General features: G+C 38.6%; 1 protein-coding gene across 1 annotated transcript in view; it reads left to right on the top strand.

The window, feature by feature from the left end:
- Nucleotides 1-379: 379 nt before the first annotated feature.
- FASN3 (Fatty acid synthase 3) overlaps nucleotides 380-21229 on the top strand; it is a 46825-nt gene continuing 25975 nt past the window's right edge. The window contains exons 1-14 of the mRNA XM_034971832.2: nucleotides 380-568; nucleotides 4593-4713; nucleotides 6488-6691; nucleotides 7157-7273; nucleotides 7997-8160; nucleotides 12554-12696; nucleotides 13183-13386; nucleotides 14088-14277; nucleotides 15383-15542; nucleotides 16785-16954; nucleotides 17755-17906; nucleotides 18578-18761; nucleotides 19378-19526; nucleotides 20185-20369. Of these exons, the coding sequence (XP_034827723.1) occupies nucleotides 511-568; nucleotides 4593-4713; nucleotides 6488-6691; nucleotides 7157-7273; nucleotides 7997-8160; nucleotides 12554-12696; nucleotides 13183-13386; nucleotides 14088-14277; nucleotides 15383-15542; nucleotides 16785-16954; nucleotides 17755-17906; nucleotides 18578-18761; nucleotides 19378-19526; nucleotides 20185-20369 (2201 nt within the window). The 5' untranslated portion in view covers nucleotides 380-510. The remainder of the gene's footprint in view (nucleotides 569-4592; nucleotides 4714-6487; nucleotides 6692-7156; nucleotides 7274-7996; nucleotides 8161-12553; nucleotides 12697-13182; nucleotides 13387-14087; nucleotides 14278-15382; nucleotides 15543-16784; nucleotides 16955-17754; nucleotides 17907-18577; nucleotides 18762-19377; nucleotides 19527-20184; nucleotides 20370-21229) is intronic.

Raw genomic sequence — 21229 nt, 5'->3', positions numbered from 1 at the left:
TTTGGTTCATTGTATATCATGGACTTCCGCAAAGTAACGCCTGCTTCTATACAACATATTTCCAAAGAGCAAGCGTCTCGACTACTCCTCCTCTTTCCACCCCATAAAGAGAAGTACCAGAAGGATGAACTGATTTTACAATCCAATAGAAGAAAAAGCCCCTCTCCTGTCGGTTCGCTGTCCCTCCGTCTATCCAGACGAACAGCGGAGGCATATAGTATTAAGGGTCTCGATCATCGATGGCACCCTTGTGGTACGGCGGAGTTAAATTAGATATGATCTTGGCATTGTAACATTAAGTTTTGGTGTCGTCTACGCCCATAGTCACAAAGATGTATCACATGCCAAGTTTTGTGACAAAGTATTGTTCTCCAGGTGGACCTAATCTCAGGGGACGGCCGACGATGGAAGCTCGCTCACCCAGAAATTCCCCAGCGTACAGGCAAGATCAACAATGTGAACAAATTCGACGCGTCCTTCTTCGGAGTCCACTTCAAGCAGGCGCATACTATGGACCCCATGTGCCGGATCCTGCTTGAGAAGGCGTATGAAGCCGTCATTGATGCTGGTAAAGATGCCTCGAATCTAAATATATAAAAGGAAAAGGTGACTGACTGACTGACTGACTGACTGACCGATCTATCAACGCACAGCTCAAAGTACCGGACGGATCGGGCTCAAAGTACTGGACGGATCGGGCTGAAATTTGACATGCAGATAGCTGTTATGACGTAGGCATCCGCTAAGAAAGGATTTTTGAAAATCCAACCCCTAAGGGGGTGAAATAGAGGTTTGAAAGTTGTGTAGTCCAGGCGGACAAAGTCGCGAGCGTAAGCTAGTAGTTCATAATAATTAGTAGTTCATACTCCAAACATAAAAGCTTTACACTTTTGGAGGGGAAAGAAAATTTAGTCATGTTAACTTCAATGATAAATTATCATAGATGTTTTCAAAGTAGCATAATCAACAAATACGTCTTATACTAAGTTTATAAGTACGTACACACTACTTCTATAAACCTTTCGCTAGGAATGTGAAGTAACGACAAGTCTAATAGATGAGTTCGTACTTTGGATTTCAATTCACTTTTAGGTTAGGTACAAATTCAATACAGCCGGTATAGAAGCTGAGTTATATTCATTAAAGTCTAGGTCTTTTGATAACGTCAATGCGAATATTTATCAAAGCTTTAAGTAAACAAATTAACTTTAACTTGGGAGCAAAATGTTATGTTCTTGGGTGAAAGCCACCGAAAACCTTGAAATGTTTTGTGTACGAACCCTGTAAACCTACAAATTACTTTACTCTAAAGTCTAAAGTCCTCGTTTACACCGTGAAGAAAATATTACTTACTCAATAGCGAAGCAATCAACCGCGACCTAGCCAGCGACGCCCGCCGAGGCGGACCCTCTACCGGGGACCCACTCACGAGGTCCTCCACCACAAATGTCCAAGGCGTACCAACTATGTGCGCCTCGCTCTGGGGACCCAACGGGTGACACCGCGATCCCGCGCACGATGCCCGCGTCCCATCTTTCGCCTCGTCCACTGTGCCCTCTGCTAGTCAGAGGGACACGCAGAGAAATCTTCCCCGTGCCAGGTTATTAGCCATAGCCAACAATATGCTCAAAGAGAAATTATTAGCCATGTTACCAGGGTGCTCCGGTCTGAATACTACTGTTCCCCTCGAACGTATCCAAAAGGAACCAGCAGCACCCAGGCACACTGGGAGTTTACCTGGCTGGCAGCCCATCGTCTGTCCACCTAAGAGGGAGTCTTCCAACACTGCGCTTTGCGGTGTGACGTTGCCACTGTAGTATCTTGGGCCCCCAACGTCTATGGTGTTTTTGAACTATACGCCCTGCCCATTACCACTTCAGCTTCGCTTGCTCTGGTTCCCTTACGGATCTCTTAATTTCTGATTTGATCACGTATAGAAAATCCAAGTATTACTCAAACACTTATAGCTATCTACATCGCTTAGTGACTGATCTGACTGTTTCAATTAAAAAAAAATAGATACCTTGGCTATTTGTTACACTTCGGTGTAAATTCCCAGGAGCTTTCAAAGAATACGCAGTTCCTTACCTACCCTCTGTAATGAGATCAATTTATTTGATCCGCAAATTCGGCGGTCGCAGATTAAATTCGTCGTGGTCATTGGAGACATCTATTGTGGACTTCTGTCCGCCATTTTGTTTCCGGTGTTCCCCTTTTAGCTAATTGGGTGCCTTGTTTTATGGGGTTTGAATGAGGAATATTTTTCTTGATTAGATACTGAAGATACTAATTGATTAGCTTTGGTATCCGTGCTAGTTTTTTCCCGCGGTTTCGTCCGCATAATATAAATTTTTAGCCTTTAGCACTCGTGGATAATATTGTACCTAGCTTTGAGTGAAATAATTTTTAGAATCGGATCATTAGTTTGCGGAGATTACCCTCTACATCCCACACGAAGGGTTCCATACCATATCGTACAAAAATAACAGTTTTTAATTTTTTTGTGATATATAACCACGATATCATGGTTTTTGGAATTTTATTTTTACCTGTGCTATAAGACAATGCTAAAATTTCATAATTGCAAGTCAACGGGAAGTACCTAGGTACCCTATAGGTTTTGATTCCCTTGACGGGTCTTGACAGGCACGACAGTTAGACAGACAGACAAACAGACAACGAAATAATCCTAAGGATCTCGATTAAAAGGGCTTTTTCCTTTTGAGGTACGGAACCTTAAAAATGCTAAAAAGCTCATATTTATGAATAGGTCGTGAACTTCGATATAAATGACAAGATATGGTCAAGCGAACAAACTTTTTCACTGTTTAGGAACCAAATAAATCAGCGCCACCTCTAAGATACTAAGGAACGACCCGTTTGAAATCCAGACGTCACTGAGGTTGTTTTGGTGCTAAAACACCACTGAGTCGGTGCCATTTTGTTTGTTCAATAACCATGTCCATACGAAGTAATATAAGTCAATGGTCCTGAAATTAAATTTTCCAATTCGTTATCTCGAGCGAATGTTTCATATCACTTTTGTCGCGAATATCTCGAGCGAAATGTTTCGCGTCGCCGCCGCGCGTTCTGAATTCAGCTTTCGACTGATAATGATCTATTTATCTTTGTTGTGTTACATCCCGGCTCGTGTCCCCGGGGCCGACTCTGTGTACTGTCTGTTTGTCCATAGTCATGTTCATAAATATCGACCCTTGCAGGATGAAATGCAGTAAAAGCTATTTTTTCGAAAATGAGTTTTTACGGACGCTTCAAGACATAGTTTACGACAATTAGGGAACTTCTATCAAAACTGCTAGTATTAGTAACTGATATGATAAGATACTTATAAGGAGGCTTTATTATCAACTAAGTAGCTGATGCCCGTGACTTCGTCCGCGTGGATTTGGTTTATAAAATCTCTTGGGAACTCTTTCATTTTCCGGGATAAAAAGTATCTTGTCTTACTGCTACTTTTTCTCTTTGACGAAATTTGGTACAAAGCTTGCATCCCGGAAACGGACGCAGGTTACTTTTTCCCTCAAAATTAAAGAATTCCATCATTCAGTAAAATTATTAAATTGTCAATTATAAACTTGTAAGTATAAAATACAGTTATATAGGCGTTCAAGAGTAAAATATAAAGAAAGTTTATGGTCTCATTACAACAATTTTATTATTACGATGTTATTCATAATGGAAAACTGGATGCTTCTTAACTTGGAATCTTCTTGGAATATTAAATGCCCGAATTTCAGAAACACTTGAGACGGTCAAAGACAATATCGAGTTATAGCAATTACTGAGCAGAAGTTTTAATGGTTTTCTAGATAAGAGTACCTACCTACTTGTTCAATAAAGATTGCCGGGCCTCATTTTACCGAACAGGAACTCGAAATTAGCTGCAGAGTTTTTTGTTTAATTGTTGGAGCAAACTTTTGGTCACGCTTGACATAGCTTATCTGATCTTAACTATGTAATAGCAGATGTTCTTTCGTTTAGTTCTAATAAGACTGGAGTCGTGTTTCTATGTGCCTACGACTCAGTAGCCGACTGAAGGTGGGGTTGGAGGAGGCGGTCCAGCCCGGATTTTGGGTGTAGGGCGCCTCCAAATCTCGAGAAATTCTCATTAGTCAAATCCCAGATCAGGTCGAAATATTTTCAATCTGTAGTTGTTTATGTAAAAAATAATTTTTTTTGAAGTTCGAAGCTCGCTTGCACATTCATTGTTAAATGAATACTTTCTGAACCTAAGAAGGGTTTTGGCCATAGTCAACCACGCTGTATAACTGCGGATTGGCAGACTTCACACACCTTTGTGAACATTATGGAGAACTCTCAGGCATGCAGGTTTCCTCACGGTGTTTCCTGCACCGTTATAGCAAGTGATACTTAAATACTGAACCCTAGGTCCTACGAAAAGGTGTTTGTTTTTCGTATGCAATTTCAGGTAATTTCAGGACGCCGGGTGCTTGTGATCGGTATAAAACTAAACACCACGCGGGGAGGCTCTTTTCATGTCCCCAAAGTCATAGTAGGATGAAATATTTTGTGCCTTTTAAAATATTGAAAGCTTTTATATTTATTCACAGGTCTGAACCCGAAAGAACTTCGCAACACTAAAACCGGAGTGTTTATTGGCGCTTGCTTCTCAGAGTCGGAGAAAACATGGTTTTACGAAAAAATGCAGGTCAATGGATTCGGTGTGACTGGGTGAGTTTCCAGATATTGAAGAGTAGCTGTATATTATACAGGGTGTAACCAGACGCAGAAACTAAGCGTTATTGTTATACACCTAAACACAATCCAATACCAATAACCATTTGCCTCATTTTTAGGGTTCCGTAGTAAACAAGGAACCCTTACAGTTTCGCCATGTTGGTGTGTAATTTTAAAAGTTCCGTAGTTTCACAAGGAACCCTTACAGTTTTGAAATTTCAATCAGTCCGTCCTTCCGCCATTGTAAAAAGCGCTGTAAAGTTGACGACAGAATAGAAACTTGTTATCGCTACTAAATTTTAAAAGAAATAAATTCAGGGTACCTCAACCACCGTTGATGCTATTTTCGAGAAAGACGTTATAGAATCATAGAAAAGTTTCATCTACGAGTATGTAGATACCGAACAAAATTAATTTTCCACAGTTTTTTAGGGTTGGCAAAACTGGCAAAAACGGAACCCTTATAGATTCGTCATGTCTGTCTGTCTGTCCGTCCGTGTGTCACAGACACTTTTTTCCGAAACTATAACAGCTATACTGTTGAAACTTCTAATATAATTTTTTTCTAAATTGAATAGTTTGCGCGAGAGACACTTCCAAAGTGGTAAAATGTGCCCCCCCCCCCTGTAACTAAACTAAAATAAGAGAATGATAAAACGAAAAAAATATATGATATGTACATTACCATGCAAACTTCCATCGAAAATTGGTTTGAACGAGATCTAGAAAGTAGTTTTTGATTTATCGTGCAAAATATCAATAAAACGGAACCTTCAGTGCGCGAGTTTGATTCGCACTTGGCCGGTTTTTAAGTCTATTACACATTTTCCTAAAATATCGATTCTCTAAAGTTAAATTACACCATTCACCTACAGAGTTACCTCCTTACACTTTAGGAAGAGCTCGCGAGTGCTTCAAAGAGTCTTCCTTAACTTCGAGACTTGTTAATCTTCAACAGTAAACTCTGTAATGAATCGCGTTACAATGGAAAACTTTAATCGCTTTAAAATTCTCGTCACTTAAGGGTTTGAGCTCCTGATCTTAATCTTCTTTGATCTCATAATATTTTAGCGAACAGTTGTAGAGCATACTGATTTTTAACCGACTTCAAAAAAGGAGGAGGTTCTCAATTCGACTGTATATTTTTTTTGTCTATAGATTTTGAAGGTCCATCAATACAACACCGTTTTAAGAACGAAATTTTTAAAGTAATAATAATCTCATAGTTTCCAATCCGTCTGTCCATGGCTATTAAAATCTAAAAGAAAAAAACCGGGTGCCTGAACCACCGTTGAATAAAGTAACAAGCGCACATAACTTCGAAAAGTTAGAGGTGCGTGCCTAGAATCGAACCTCAGACCACCAAATAGGTTTAGCTAATTTAGAAAATCCAAATTGACCCAGCTAGAAACACTAGGCCAGGGAAACTGCAAAAAAAAAATTTGTCTCCAGGTGTTCTCGAGCTATGTTAGCTAACCGTATCTCCTACTGGCTAAGACCTCGATATGCAAAATAGGCTTAGCTACTTAATATTAGAAAATCCAAAGTAACTCTGCTGAGAATCGAACCTAGAAATAAGACCACAGCATTCACCACTACGCTAGAAAGATTTTTGTCTCCAGGTCTTCTCGAGCTATGTTAGCCAACCGTATCTCCTATTGGCTCGGAGTCACCGGTCCCTCTTACATCGTGGACTCAGCGTGCTATAGTTCCCTTTACGCACTCGAGCACGCGTTCAGAAATATTGTCAACTTTTTTTTGTCTCCAGATGTTCTCGAGCTATGTTAGCCAACCGTATCTCCTACTGGCTCGGAGTAACCGGTCCCTCCTACACCGTGGACTCAGCGTGTTCCAGTTCCCTTTACGCACTCGAGCACGCGTTCAGGGCGATTCGTGACGGACATTGCGACTCTGCTATCGTCGGCGGCTCCAACCTTTGTCTGCATCCTTATGTGTCCTTGCAGTTCTCCAGGTACGTGCCTAAGTTTTTTTTCTTCAATTTATAGACTAGCCCTTCACTGCTGTCTGATCTGCTGGCAAGTGATGATTCAGCCTAAAGCTACGAGTACACTTGCTCGTCATGAACGCGAGATGCGGGATATGATGCGGGAGCGTCCACGACGCGAATCTATACTTAACTAAACTAAACGCATATCTAATATGAACTAATATGATAGGTCTAAATGTATTGCTGTCTCTTTCATAAAGTTCCTCTTTCAAAAGGATAACACTGATTTAGACTTGTCAATTTAGTTTAATATATTATCTTGAATGAGATTATAGAAGTTTATGTAAACTTTACAGAATATAATTGAATATTTAATAATTATCTTGAATACAATAATTTACAATGTAAATCAATGCTTGGATCATAGATTAATAATAATTATTGGTCTCGCTACCCTTCGCTTGGATAAAATTAATTTTCGATTTACAGATTAGGCGTACTGTCCCCTGATGGAAAATGCAAGAGTTTCGACAATAAAGCGAATGGTTACGCTCGTTCTGAGGCCATTGTAGTCATCTTGCTGCAGAAGGCTAAAGATGCCAGAAGGTAAATAAAAAATATTTTACAGGAAGAGATGAAACAATACCGACATTACATGCATATTATGACTTGCACTTTAAGAAAGGTCCAGATTTACTATCAAAGAAATTATCGGTATACCGTTAGTTCAGTTCATTTTTAGGGTTTTATACCTCAAAAGGAAAAACGGAACCCTTATAGGATCAGTTTGTTGTTTGTCTATCTGTCTGTCCGTCCGTCTGTCAAGAAAGCTACAGGGTACTTCCCGTTGACCTAGAATCATGAAATTTGGACGGTAGGTAGGTCTTATAGCTGACATTTGGGGAAAAATCTGAAAACCGTAAATTTAGGGTTAGTTAGTTAATCACACAAAAAAAATTAAATTGTGTTCGTGAACTAATAATTAGTATTTTCAATTTTCTAAGTAAGATAACTATATCAAGTGGGGTATCATAATGAAAGATCTCCACCTGTGCATTCTAAAACAGATTTTTATTTATTTTTATGTATCATAGTTTTTGAATTATCCTGCAAAATGTTGAAAAAATACGACTGGAGTACGGAACCCTCATTGCGCGAACCTGACCCGTACTTGATGGCAATTCGTATGATGCGGGGGATGCTCCGCAGGCCCGCACGTCACCCGCGCTCGCCTGCGCGGCTAAAAGAAAAAAAAATTACGTATTTAAAAAAAGCTATAATATAATATATGGTTCCAATATCATTAAAACATTTATTCACATTCGTTAGGGTGTACGCGCAAATTCTCCACGCTAAGACAAACTGTGATGGTTACAAAGAGCAGGGTATTACGTATCCTGCTGGGCACATCCAACAGTTACTTCTGGACGAGTTCTACGAGGAGTGTTCCATTCCACCCAACACCCTTGAGTTTGTGGAAGCTCATGGTACTGGTAAGTAAAACACTTCTTAAGGGTCGCGTAACCAATAACGGTAGGGCGATTGTCTAAAACCTGCATCAATCATTATTACAATCTCAATGGTTCTGATTGGCTGAATTTGCGTGATTCTTGTTGCAACAACACATTGCCAATAGTGAGCGAGCGTTAACCAATCAGAGATGATTGCGATCGTGACATTGTAGCTGTCATTCTCCCGCAATCGTGCCGCGTATTCCTATTAATGTCATTTTCTGTCTGTTCGTTAGTATATTATCACAGATCTCAAGCTCGTAGTCGCAATTCATCATCATACATGATATAAAACTATGTAAGTAGGTACCTACTTTTTATTTTCTAGTGGCACGGAAGTCCGCCAACCACCACCGCCAAGTCGAGCAAGCAAAGCAAAGGCCGTACCATCCTTTTCTCGAATTACACTTTTTATTATTTGTTGTTACAGAGGATAGAATAGAAATAATGTGGCTAATTCCTTTGTACACAATATCTAAACTAAACTAAAATGACACGTCTAAATCGATTGCTATCCCTGTCATAATATTGCTTACGGAAAAGGATAGCACTAGATTTAGACCTGTTAATTTAGTTTAGTTTAGAGATTGTGTACAAGAGAATCGGCCCCAAATGTACTCTGTGAAAATATAAACTCTCCACTTATTATGGTTCATGAGATACAGCCCGCTGATAGAAATATGAGCAAAAAGACAGACATACAGGTAGACAAACAGATAGGCAGACAGACGGACGAACAGCGCAGGCTTAGTAATAGGGTGCCGTTGGTATAGTGCATTCAATATTAACTGGCGTGTTTCCACTTGAGACCGTCATTAGCAATAACAATAGGATTAAGTCGTGGCCGGTGAATTCAAAAGTATCCATACTGGTTGATTTGCAATGAAATATTTAGGGTCGGACCGGCTCCTTTAAAAATGAATGGACTCTGAGTGTTTGGTTTATTACCCCAATTGTTTACGTGGCATGTCGTGAATGTAATAATAAATAAATAAAATAAATAAAAAATATCGTTTATTGTTTCATTATTGCTAGTAGTAAGTATGTACAATGTTTTTATCTAATATTATATCTAAACTAAAAACTAACTACTAATAGGTAATGACGGTCTCAAGTGGAAACACGCCAGTTTATATTGAATGCACTATACCTTTCGGGCACGGAATCCTAAACGTGGTCTAAAGATTAAGTGGTCGTTTGCGGTTCAAATAATAAAGTACCGTCTCGAAATAAAAGAGATGTTGCTCTAAATAAAGTGACACAAAACAATACTACAAAAGCGCATAAAAATGGAAAACAACTAATGGATAGCGCTGCCCGAGAGATATGGCCCAAGATCCCAGTGCCGCCAGACGTTACTTATTTTTTGAAAAACAAAATGTGTGGGATAGAGTAGTTAGTGTTAGTGGGAACTGTTAACGTACCCATATTTGCTAGATGATGGCCAATTTAAAGATACTTACTTACTATATACTTTACTGCTAACAGTGCAAAAAACATTACTCACTTTTCTTAAAGACTGAGTGGTGATTTTTATGTAAGTATATTTCCTGAGTATCATAACATAAAAATAATACAAAGTAAGACAATGGTACTGATTCTGTGCACACCTAAATTTTAGAGTATTTCGCATCCTCTTCTTACTAATGCATTTAGTACAAAAGGACAGATACAGTTTGACAGTTTTAAATTAAATTTAGAGCTGTCAAACCTCGTGACTTTAGCTGCCAGTCGCGAGCCTATTGTTTAAATTTGTAGCGTGCACTAAAATGTATAGTCTTTAAATGTAAAATTCACGTTCCGTCCCTTTTTAGCATTATTAAAAAGAGAAAGATGCAGATAGTCTAAATTTAGTTTAGAGAAAGACAAGAGAATCGGCCCCATTAAGTTGACAAAGATAAGTGTTATTTTTTGCGAGCTTTAAACTGTCTAGCAGAAATTACCGCCGACGGGAAGTGTCTGGCAGTATTGAATATTAATTTTACAAACTCAGCACTCAGATTTTAAGAAAAGTGCGTACCTAAGTAATGTTTTAAGTTACCCTGCTGTTTTTAAGGTAACTTTAGCAGCTGATACCTATAAATTGACGGTCGCGTCGGTACAAGCTAGCAGATAATATATTAAACCTACACATTTTGTTTCTCAGTAAGAATAAGTAAGGTCTGGTGGTCAAGGGATCTTGTTCTAATAGGAAAACTTGCCGACGTTTACTTGGAGAGCACTCCGACATGAAATTAAAAAGCTCTTTCATCCACTATTGTTCACGACACAAAGGGCCAAGATAAATCCTCGCTTTAAGTTTAATGCGCACTGTGTTTTTGTTAGCGGGATGCTTAGGATAAATTGTTGATAAACAGTAGATAGCTTCCTATTTGAAGAGATCGTTGTTCTAGCTTTCTAGAATTATGTGCGTTATAAATAACTAAAGACCACTTTCATTGTAACATTTTTTATTAAAAATCTCTATATATAAAAATGAATCGCTGAATGTGTTGCTGATCGCAAGTCTCGAGAACAGCTGAACCGATTTCGCTAATTCTTTTTTATAATATCCCTTGATGTACGAGGATGGTTCTTACGGAGAGAAAAATTTGACTGAAAAAGAATCGGCTGTATTACAATAAAACTTAAAGCTAGTCTTATCTAATTACTATACAAATCATGCCCACGTGGAATGGTCCAAATAATACTGGCTGCATTTCCGGGCTGGATTGCCAGGCTGATCCGTTGCGCAAACAATGAGCCACCAGATGAGGCTGTTAAGATAGTGAGCAAGATCACTTGCTTTTAGATGAGTTTATTCGTAATGCGCTTCTGACGGCTGTATGGCTCTAATTTAAATATCAACCAATGAAATTTTGGATATTTTATAGGAACTAATATCAAACCTGTGGATACTACAAATATCTAAACCCGTTTAACTTTAAACCTAGAAATTAATGAAAACTAAACTACGTTTATTAGGTGAGAGCTTAAGAGCGCGCTAGGGGAATTTCTCGTGTATCTCGTTTCACGAAATACATCGTGTGGAAATCTGCATCCTCGAAAGTTTTCGATAATGCCCTCAAAATTGTATGGAGTCTGACAATTCACACTTGGCACGGTGGACTACGATTTAAACACTTCTTATTTTGAGATAGAAAATCTGTATTTTGTCTTAAATAATTTTTTTACTGAAAAGTCCGCACAAAAAAGAAAATGCCCGCTCGGCTTAAAGCAAAAAAAAAACGAGATAACATCGGTGTGTAATAAAAAGTTGGCATGTAAATAATTTTGTCGGTCGGTATCGGGTGAGCTTTGAAATTGCTTTTCTCAAAGGCCGGTATCTTTCTTACGGACTTTAATTAAAATCCGATGCAGGCACTGTTAAATGAGACTTGCAATACGGTTGTTTGCAATTTGTTATTTACTTTTAGCTGTTAACAAGAAAAGTTCTTGGAAAAGAAATGGAAAAAACTACTCACTGACTGACTGACTGACTGATCTATCAACGCTCAAACTACTGGACGAATCGGACTGAAATTTAGCATGAAGTTAGATATACAGGGTGTAACCAGAACGCTGGCAAAAACGAAGACAGGAAAAACACAAAAAATAAATACAAAAATCCTATAGTTTTGTAAATCTTTACGATGTATTGCAAATAAAAGATCTGACTGACGCTCCACTCGGAGTCAATACCACGTCGTAGGCGGGGCATTGACCCAAGTTTTGCACGCTATACATTGCGGGTTTGAAAAATACTAAATTACTAAAACTACAAAATGAGGCACATGGTTATTGGTATTGGATTCTGTTTATGTAGTTTGTGTTTATGTGTAACAATAACGCTAAGTTTTGCTATGGTTACACCCTGTATTATGGCGTAGAGGTCCGCTAAGCAAGGATTTTTGAAAATTTAGCCCCTAAGGGGGGTTTACAAAGGACCTGTTTATTCGCGTAGAGTTACCTACAGCAGATGTAATTGTAAACTACAATAACCAATTTTTGAATAATACAATTTTTGTGTCCAATGTGCGAAATATACCCTTTTTTCAAATAAGTTTGGTGAGCAACCGAGCAGGCGGGTCACCTGATGTTAAGTGATCACTGCCGCCTATGAACATTTGCAGTACCAGAGGAACCACCAATGCGTTGCCGGCCTTTCAGGAATTCGTTGGTCCGTCCCTTGAATAACCCCATGTAGTATTCTAATGGGAACACCGCCGAAGGGAGTTGATTCCACAGTTTGCATGTGCGTGGAAGAACGGATCTAGCACAACGGGTGGTCGAAGTGCACCAGACACCCAGGTGGTGAGGATGGAATTGTTTGCGGTGGCGTGCGGTAATGTTGTAGAAAAAGCCAGTTTCTTCATAATACCTGTTTCATTATTAGGTACCAGAGTAGGAGACCCAGAAGAACTCAAAGCGATAGACGCTGTTTTTTGTACGGGCCGCTCTGAGCCGCTTATGATTGGATCAGTCAAGTCCAACTTGGGTCACAGTGAACCTGCATCTGGACTTTGTTCTGTGGCCAAAGTAAGTTTTTCTTTGACATTTTGTCGGGATAGGTACTTAGTTTCTTCAATTCTGGTTCTGTCTTTCAAAATAGATCCTTGGTTTTCTTATTTACTAGATAAAACATATTTTAGGATAAGTTTTCACCAATAGCTCAGTGATCAGAATCAGAATCCGAATTTCAATTTTGTTCCCATGATTACTCTATAATATTATATTGTAAACTCCAAGTTACAACTCCTCAATCTTTACTCTGTAAGGGTACTGCATGGATCGTAAAACTGTGGTACTGGTCTACATGAACTGGATTGATGATCAGTACCTACTCCAGACTCAGGATCTGTTGTAGGTGATGTGAATTGATGTTGTGGATACTAAGCATACTTTGTCATTGAATATCGTGTTCCAAATACTCAATCCTGATGCTGCACTCATACAGTGGAACCTGATATTGGGGTAAACTGAAATTGGAAAAATTATAAGTTTTAATGTTAATTTGCTTTTCAGCTTTGTATAGCCTACACAACTGGATATATTCCTCCGAACCTAAACTACTGCACCCCGAGAGATGGAGTGCCTGCCCTAGCTGAGGGGAAGCTGACAGTCATAACTGAGAAGACACCGTGGAACCGCGGCATGTCAGGAATTAACAGTTTTGGTTTCGGCGGTGCCAATGCTCATACTCTGCTCAAGAACTTTGCGAGAGAAAAGGTTTGCTCTTATAACATAATTGGTCCATTATTGGTAAGATAGAGAAATTGTCTAATGTGGCTACGTCGATCTGAGCATTCTCAAGTACATTTACTTCTTTTTTGTTGTTATTTGTTTTAATGTGAAAATATTACAATAATATTACAAATCATGCCCACGTGGAATGGTGCCAAGAATACTGGCTGCATTTCCGCGCTGGCCGTCAGGCTGATCCGTTGCACAAAAAATGAGGCAGCCCTTCTGTCACCAGATGAGGCTATTAATCGCGGTGAAATGTCTCGTAAATTTTTTTTAGCACTAAGACTCCATGGCCTCAGGGTATCTGCGGCAAACGGAACAAAAATGTAACCCTCCATAAGAGAGGCATACTTGCGCCGCTTGCTGTTTTCAGCTGTTGCTGCGTCTCCCGGTCTTGATGCTTTCTCCCTGATATGACACGGGGCCAATGTGTCAACACAAGTTGCGTCTCACATTAGCGCCCGTCCCCGTTCCCAGGGAACCAGCGCCAATTATTATGTCCTTCAACTTTATATCTGTGTTTCTCTCTCAATTTTTTTCAAAAGTTGTTAACGGTTTTGGCGTTTCCTATGATGCTACAGTTGTTCCCGGGTGGTATTTACTTATCATCAGATACCACCTGCTCTTTTTTCGCTATTAGTACCTACTTATTTAAAAAAAATATTAAAAAGGAATTGTTTTAGGTCAACAACGGCATACCAACAGATGACCTCCCACGTCTGGTATGCGCCTCAGGACGTACCGAATCAGCAGTAGCAAGGATCCTCAATGATCTGGAATCTAAGACTGTTGATGCTGAGCTCATCAGACTGTTGCATGCTGTTCACGATGAGGACGTCACTGGTCACGTTGTAAGAGGATATACCTTATTAGGTAAATGAATGAACTGTTTTTAATGACTAGCAATAGCTTTAGGTGTACTTGAAGAAAGAAAGAAGAAGAAAGAAAGAAATTCATTTATTTGTTGTTGGTGTCACAGATAAAAACTAAGTACAAATGTAACATTTTCATCTGTGACACCACCCCGCATGGGTGTACGGCTCAGCATAATGTCTTGCATCATATGCGTCAACACGCATAAGATGCAGGACGCTGATTTTCAGCTGTGACCCGGGTGACGCCACAGTTACAACCGTAAATTATAACACATAAGATTAAAATTACTAATTTTTAAATTAAATTAAATTGAAGTGTTGATTAATTATTACTTACTGATTTCGGCAATCTTTATAAATAGGTGATTATGATTACTCATTTTGAAATGTTATTTAGATTTTCCTTTTTTTTGTAATAACGATCTTATTCTTCTTCTTCATAACACTCATAGCAGAGTGGTCGTGTTCAACACTAAGTGGCAGATGTTTTGCACCTCACGAGCATTCGCCACTTCTCCCTATTGGCCAATACACTCATGCAGGGGACCGATCAAGTGGACTTAAGGGGACTCAGTTCAGTGCTTTCTTCATACAAACGTAGGAGGGAAATTACAACAATATTCGATATTGTACGCACAAAACTAAGAATTATATCGATTTATCTCGTCATTACCTAGGTTTATTGATATATAAAACATTGAAAAAAATATTCATTTAAAAGTTAAGAGGCTCAAAAGATTCCTATTTTAACACTAAATTAATGACAACTATGGGCGTAAATAAATAAGATAAGGGATATGAAAATTCTAAAACAATTTATCATTAGACGTAGTTTATTTATTCATTAGTTGAAATAACTTTGCTTTGCAAACATAAATTCAGCAGTTTTTCTCAAAAATACTTTTCCTAAACCCTTTTTGCGCGCTTGATTTCGGTGAAAATCATCGTGCCTTTCAACTTTCTCATACAATGTCAAGTGAAAAGCAAACAAGTTACCCACGTGCGCTGCCAATTTCGGTCGAGCGTCCTGCGTCACCTTAAGTTGGTCGGTCCATTTCATTATTTTGTTCTACGAAGTGTAAATCTGTTTTTTATTTTGTTAGCGTCCACACCAACGCAGGCCGTTTCATTAGCTCGTGATATCCAGTACTTCTCCGGCGTCCGTCGCCCAGTTTGGTTCGTCTACTCTGGCATGGGCTCGCAATGGGCCGGCATGGCCACTCAGCTTATGAGGATCCCTATCTTTGCTGATGCCATTAAGAGGTAATTAAACATTTCGGGTATATATTTCATCATCATCTACATCATCATTATTGACTGAATTAGTTAAACCATCATTGTAGACTGGTTTAGATGAACTTTAATAAGTATGAGCCTTGAGTGTAACTATTCAAGTTAAAGTTACTGTAGGTAAATCTCATTTCGTATTATTTTAAACATGTATTCAATTATATGAAATTATGTGATGGTAAATTTGGAGCTTGAAATCTTAGAATTTCATAGTTCAAGTGATGGAGGGACCTTAACTTTAGTGAAAACGTACAAAGCCGAAAGTGATGAACATCGACCTTTAGAATGACATTTCAGGTTTGTGGAGTGTTGTCTCTGTCTCTCATATCCATATGACGTTTTGTCGGTCTCAACGACCGAGACAGTGCTCTACAAATCTGCTATCTCCTTCTAAAGATCGATGTTCATCACTTTTGGCCGCGTCCTGTACACAATATAACACAATGGTACTCACATTTCAATTCATATTATAATTGTGTGGTTTAGTTTTCTGTCTTTTTCTTTCCTCAATGGGGTTTAGGTACCTATTTATAATCCTGTTAATATTTTATTCAATGAAAGCTACAATAGTGTTTTTACTTACTTGACTTTTTTTTTTTAATACAATAAAACTTAAAGCTAGCCTTATCTAATTACTATATAAATCATGACCGCGTGGAATGGTGCCAAGAATACTGGCTGCATTTCCGCGCTGGACAGCCAGGCTGATCCGTTGCGCAAAAAATGAGCCAGCCCTTCTTACTATCTTACTACTATCTACTTACTTGACTATCTATTCATTTAATAGAAGCCGAGACGGATCAGTAGGTTAATACTTTTTTTTATATTTCAATACAAAAGAAAACTATATAATAGTATATACATACGGAAAAAAACTTATCACTAAAAGTTTTATATTTTCAAAAAATATACGCCGTCCAAATGGTCATTTATGGGCATTGTGCCCAATACACTGGCGCTATTACCTCGCTGAATGGCAAGGCTTAACCGTTGAGCGAAATAAGCACCATATCTTGGGTCCCCAGACGCGTGGATCAGCTTTTGGGACACGACGTTTATAAAAGCTTTCGTGTCCGATGACCATGGGCCCAGAGTCTCAAACGCAAGCGCCGCAAATACGTAGTCCTTACTAATGACTGAGTATTTACGGCGCTTAAGTTCTTGAGCAGACTCTGCTCATAAGTTTATCCATAAGATGATGCAAATTTTCACCAGGTGTCACAAAGCCCTCGAACCAAAAGGCATCAACCTAACAAAGATCATCACGGAACCCGACCCGAAGATATACGACAACATCCTCAACTCCTTCATCGGCATCGCGGCTGTTCAGATCGGTCTCACTGATGTTCTAAAGGCACTTGGTATCGAGCCTGACTACATTATTGGTAAATATCAGACTTGAACAGTTTCTTTTATCAAGAATCCCTAAGCATTTATACATACTTCTAGTATAACGAAAAAATCTTCCATTTTTTTTAAATTTATTGAACACAGAAATTTCAATTGAGTACATTGAAAATACACAGACCGAAATCCTCTAGAAACTGTAGGAGTTTATGTGAGGATGACGAGTTCGCGTTATACAAATTAGAGTAAATTAAATATACAACTAATCTATTACAAACTTAAAAACTATTTGATAAAAACTGAATAAGCCAAATCAAAAATAACATAAACATCCGTATATAGCATATCATTACATTATATCGAAAGATATAAAACATCGTGTTTCGTTCCTTATATTATTTCAAAGGTGTGTTTAATATCCTTAAAATGTATACGAATTTCATTATGCCCGTTCAGAAATGATGAAATGAACATTTTACGTCTAAAAGAAGTTGTAATCTTGTCTGAGCCAAATCAGATGAAATATGGATAAAGAGAGTTTTGTATCAAATTCAGATGTCATTAAATGAAGATCTGAATCCAAGGTTCAAACTGCATTTTTTCTGTATCAATATTTGTTCAAGTTCTAAGTGACCCGTAAAAGTATAAATATTTTACAATGAATTTAAAACAAATGTCTAATGAAAAAGTAAATAAAGAAATGAAAAAAAAATAAACTAAAATAGTCGAATAATAGGGTTTAAAAAATGCTTCTAAAGAGTAATAGAAGTAGCAAAAGTAGAATAACAAAGAATACAGAAGAAGAAATGAACTGTTGTAAACGGAGATTATGTTTTAGGTCACAGTGTAGGAGAGCTTGGTTGCGCGTACGCAGATGGCTGCTTTACCGCCGAACAAATGATTCTATCTGCGTACAGCCGTGGTCTGGCTTCCATTGAGACTCCTTTCATCAAGGGATCTATGGCTGCTGTTGGACTTGGTTACAGTGAAGTAAGTATCCTACAGAACTAATCTGGACAATTGTCAAGCCTCAATAGCTCAACGGGTAAAGGAGTGGGCTGAAAACCGAAAAGGTCGGCGGTTCACACTTTTGTCGGAAAGGGGAATATTAGGTAGTGATTTAAAAAAAAATCAAAATGGAAATTGAATGAAATGTAGGTAATATTCACGGTTATTAATTTTTTTACACCTTAAAATTTTATCGTCTTTTATTTGTTAGTTTTTTATTAAGTTAAATAAATTTAATAAAAGCTAAAGCTAGCCTTATCTAATTACTATACAAATCATGCCCGCGTGGAATGGTGCCAAGAATACTGGCTGCATTTCCGCGCTGGACAGCCAGGCTGATCCGTTGCGCAAAAAATGAGCCAGCCCTTCTGTAACCAGAAGTTAGTTTATATTATTTTTCTGCACGTATAATTTAGGTGTCTGAAATTATGCATTAACCTAGATGAAGTGTAATTAAGTATCCTTTTCTATTTACTAGAATAAAATTTGAACGAAATAAAAGATAGATAATATTTGATTTGAGTGATATTGAGAAATACTAAATGCTTGAAGAAGCAACCCATTAAGAAATTATAACTAATTACTTTGAAAGAAAATAAATATAATTAAGTAGCTACTGAAATGAAAATTTAATATTATTTCTCGTTATTTAGATCAAAACAATAGTCCCACCTGAAATCGAAGTGGCCTGTCACAATGGCCCCGACTCCAGCACCATATCGGGACCGGCTGATATCATGAAGACCTTCGTCGCTAAGCTCGTAGCTCAAGGAGTCTTTGCCAAGGAGGTTCCTTGCTCTAACATCGCCTACCACTCGCGGTATATTGCTGAAGCTGGTAAGTATCTAGACGAGCTTTACTGATGACTCCTAGACGTTATTAGTACTTTCAAGTCAGCGTCATAGACCTATAAATTACTCGGTAGCATTTATGTTTTACAGTTTGCGGCAGGAAATATTGCACATCGAACTTTAGAAAAAGACTCTGGCGACTTCCTACGCGTGGACTACACAAATTTCAAACCCCTAGTTCACCCCCTTAGGGGTTGAATTTTCAAAAACCCTTTCTCAGCAGATGCCTACGTCATATTAGCTATCTGCTTTTTCAGCCCGATCCGTCCCGTAGTTTGAATTGTGCGTTGATAGATTAGTCAGTCAGTCAGTTAGTCAGTCACCTTATCCTTTTATATATTTAGATTTCGCCTTCGTAGAGCGTCGTCTCTGTCACGCATATCTGTGTAACGCTTTGTCGGTCTCAATGACAGAGACAAATGTCTATAAAAACGTTATCTCTTTCTTATCCTTATCTGGCCTCCTCAGCGTATGTACGTACGAAATGTTGATCATAAAATGATAATTTTCCAATGGTTACATATTGTATTAGATAAGGCTAGCTTTAAGCTTTATTGTAATATTTTCACGTAAAAAAAACATATTGCTATTTTTTAATTCAGGGCCAAAACTCCTGAAATACTTAAGAGCAGTCATCCCGGTTCCTAAGCAACGTTCAGAGAAGTGGCTGTCTACGTCGGTTCCACAAGCGTTATGGAAGGATCCGAAGGCTGAAATGTCTTCTGCTGAGTACCATACTAATAACCTTTTGGTGAGTTGCTTTTTTTTAAAAAAGAATATTAGCCATGTTAAATGACTACCATTCCCCTTTCCTCTCCAACTAAGCGTTAAGCTTGTGCTAGGAGTAGGTACGACAATAGTGCAACGGGCGGGGTTTGAACCGTGCGTCGCGTCGACCTTTCGGTTTTCAGTCCACTGCTTTACCCGTTGAGCTATGGAGGCACTTTTGATCTTCTTGCAGCTTGAAAAATCATCAGGCATCGTCTGATCCTTGTTAAACTAGCCTGATTTAGAAATTGAAATTATTGTTTTCGTTTTAACATTTCTTTAGGCTCTAGGTCTTCAATACTCTGCGATCTTGTAGTGCTCCCCTGAGACTTGCCTGTCTGCCCTAAAAAAGACTAATGTCTTTTTGTAGACGTCTATCGGTTGATGATGTTTTTGTCTTTAATTTTACTTAGTGTTAGCTGTTTTTTTTATTTGCATTATACTTCCTCACACCGGAAGGGGCAGTGTTGGTAGACCCCCCACTGAATGGACAGACAACATCAAAGGAGTCGCAGGGACCCGCTGGATTTAGGCGGTGCAGGACCGTGGCGTGTGGTAATCCCTACAAAAGACCTATGTCCAACAGTAAATGTCTGTCGGTTGACGATTTTGATGACTTATTTTCGTTCTTTTTTTATTAGAGTGCGGTGCTCTTTGAAGAAACAGCTCGTCTGATCCCAGCGAACGCAATCACCATAGAAATCGCGCCACACGGCTTGCTTCAAGCAATCTTACGTCGCTCCTTGAAAAAGGACGTCATTAACATCCCGCTTACAGAGAAGAAGCATCAAGATAATGTACAAGTCCTCTTTACTGCTTTGGGGAAGTAAGTATTTAAGAAATTGCAGCCAATCGCTAGTCGATAAATTAAAAAAAATACGCACCACCACCACGCAGCAACACACAAATGTGTGTTTGGGATTTGTGTGGTGCTGCGTGGTGGTGGTGCGTATTGCTTGCCTGGTGGCTGCTTCTTCCTGCATGTTTAGCAGTGGGAAGGCGGGCGGTGCATTTCGCATAGATTCGATCTGTTTCAGCGGATTACAGCAAATTAAGCTTTTGGTTCATTGTATATCACTTCATAGACTTCCGCAAAGTAACGCCTGCTTCTATACAATATACAGTATTTAATATTTTTCTTTCGTCACAGTTCTGATAACTAACGAAAATCTGTCTATTTGCTCTTCTTTTGCTTATTTTTCTGATTCATATTTCATAGGACTAGCGAATTCAGGATTGGCAATGGAAAAATATTCATACTTACCTACTTCATATTATTTATAGAGTCGTGGTTTTATCATCTACTTGTATACCATTCAGATTTAAGACAGTACAAGACTCTCTGAATTTATATTTTCATTTTACCTATTAGGTATTAGAAAATATACACACCTATTACGATTTTTCATCTTCAATAGGCAATACTAGCTTATGCTCGCGACTTCGTCCGTGTGGACTAGGTACACAAATTTCAAACCCCTATTTCACCCACTTAGGGATTGAACTTTCAAAAATCCTTTCTTAGAGGATGCCTACGTCACAATAGCTGTCTGCATGACAAATTTCAGCCCGATCCATCCAGTAGATTGAGCTGTGCGTTGATAGATCAGTCAGTCAGTCAGTCACCTTTCTCTTTTATTTATTTAGATTTATACATTACTAGATGATGCCCGTGACTTCGGTTTT

This window comes from Maniola hyperantus, chromosome 9 (genome assembly GCF_902806685.2).
Source record: "Maniola hyperantus chromosome 9, iAphHyp1.2, whole genome shotgun sequence".
In the NCBI taxonomy this organism is placed as follows: Eukaryota; Metazoa; Arthropoda; class Insecta; order Lepidoptera; family Nymphalidae; genus Maniola; species Maniola hyperantus.
Note: the sequence above shows the minus strand (reverse complement) of the source record. Positions and strands in the feature narration are given on the sequence as shown.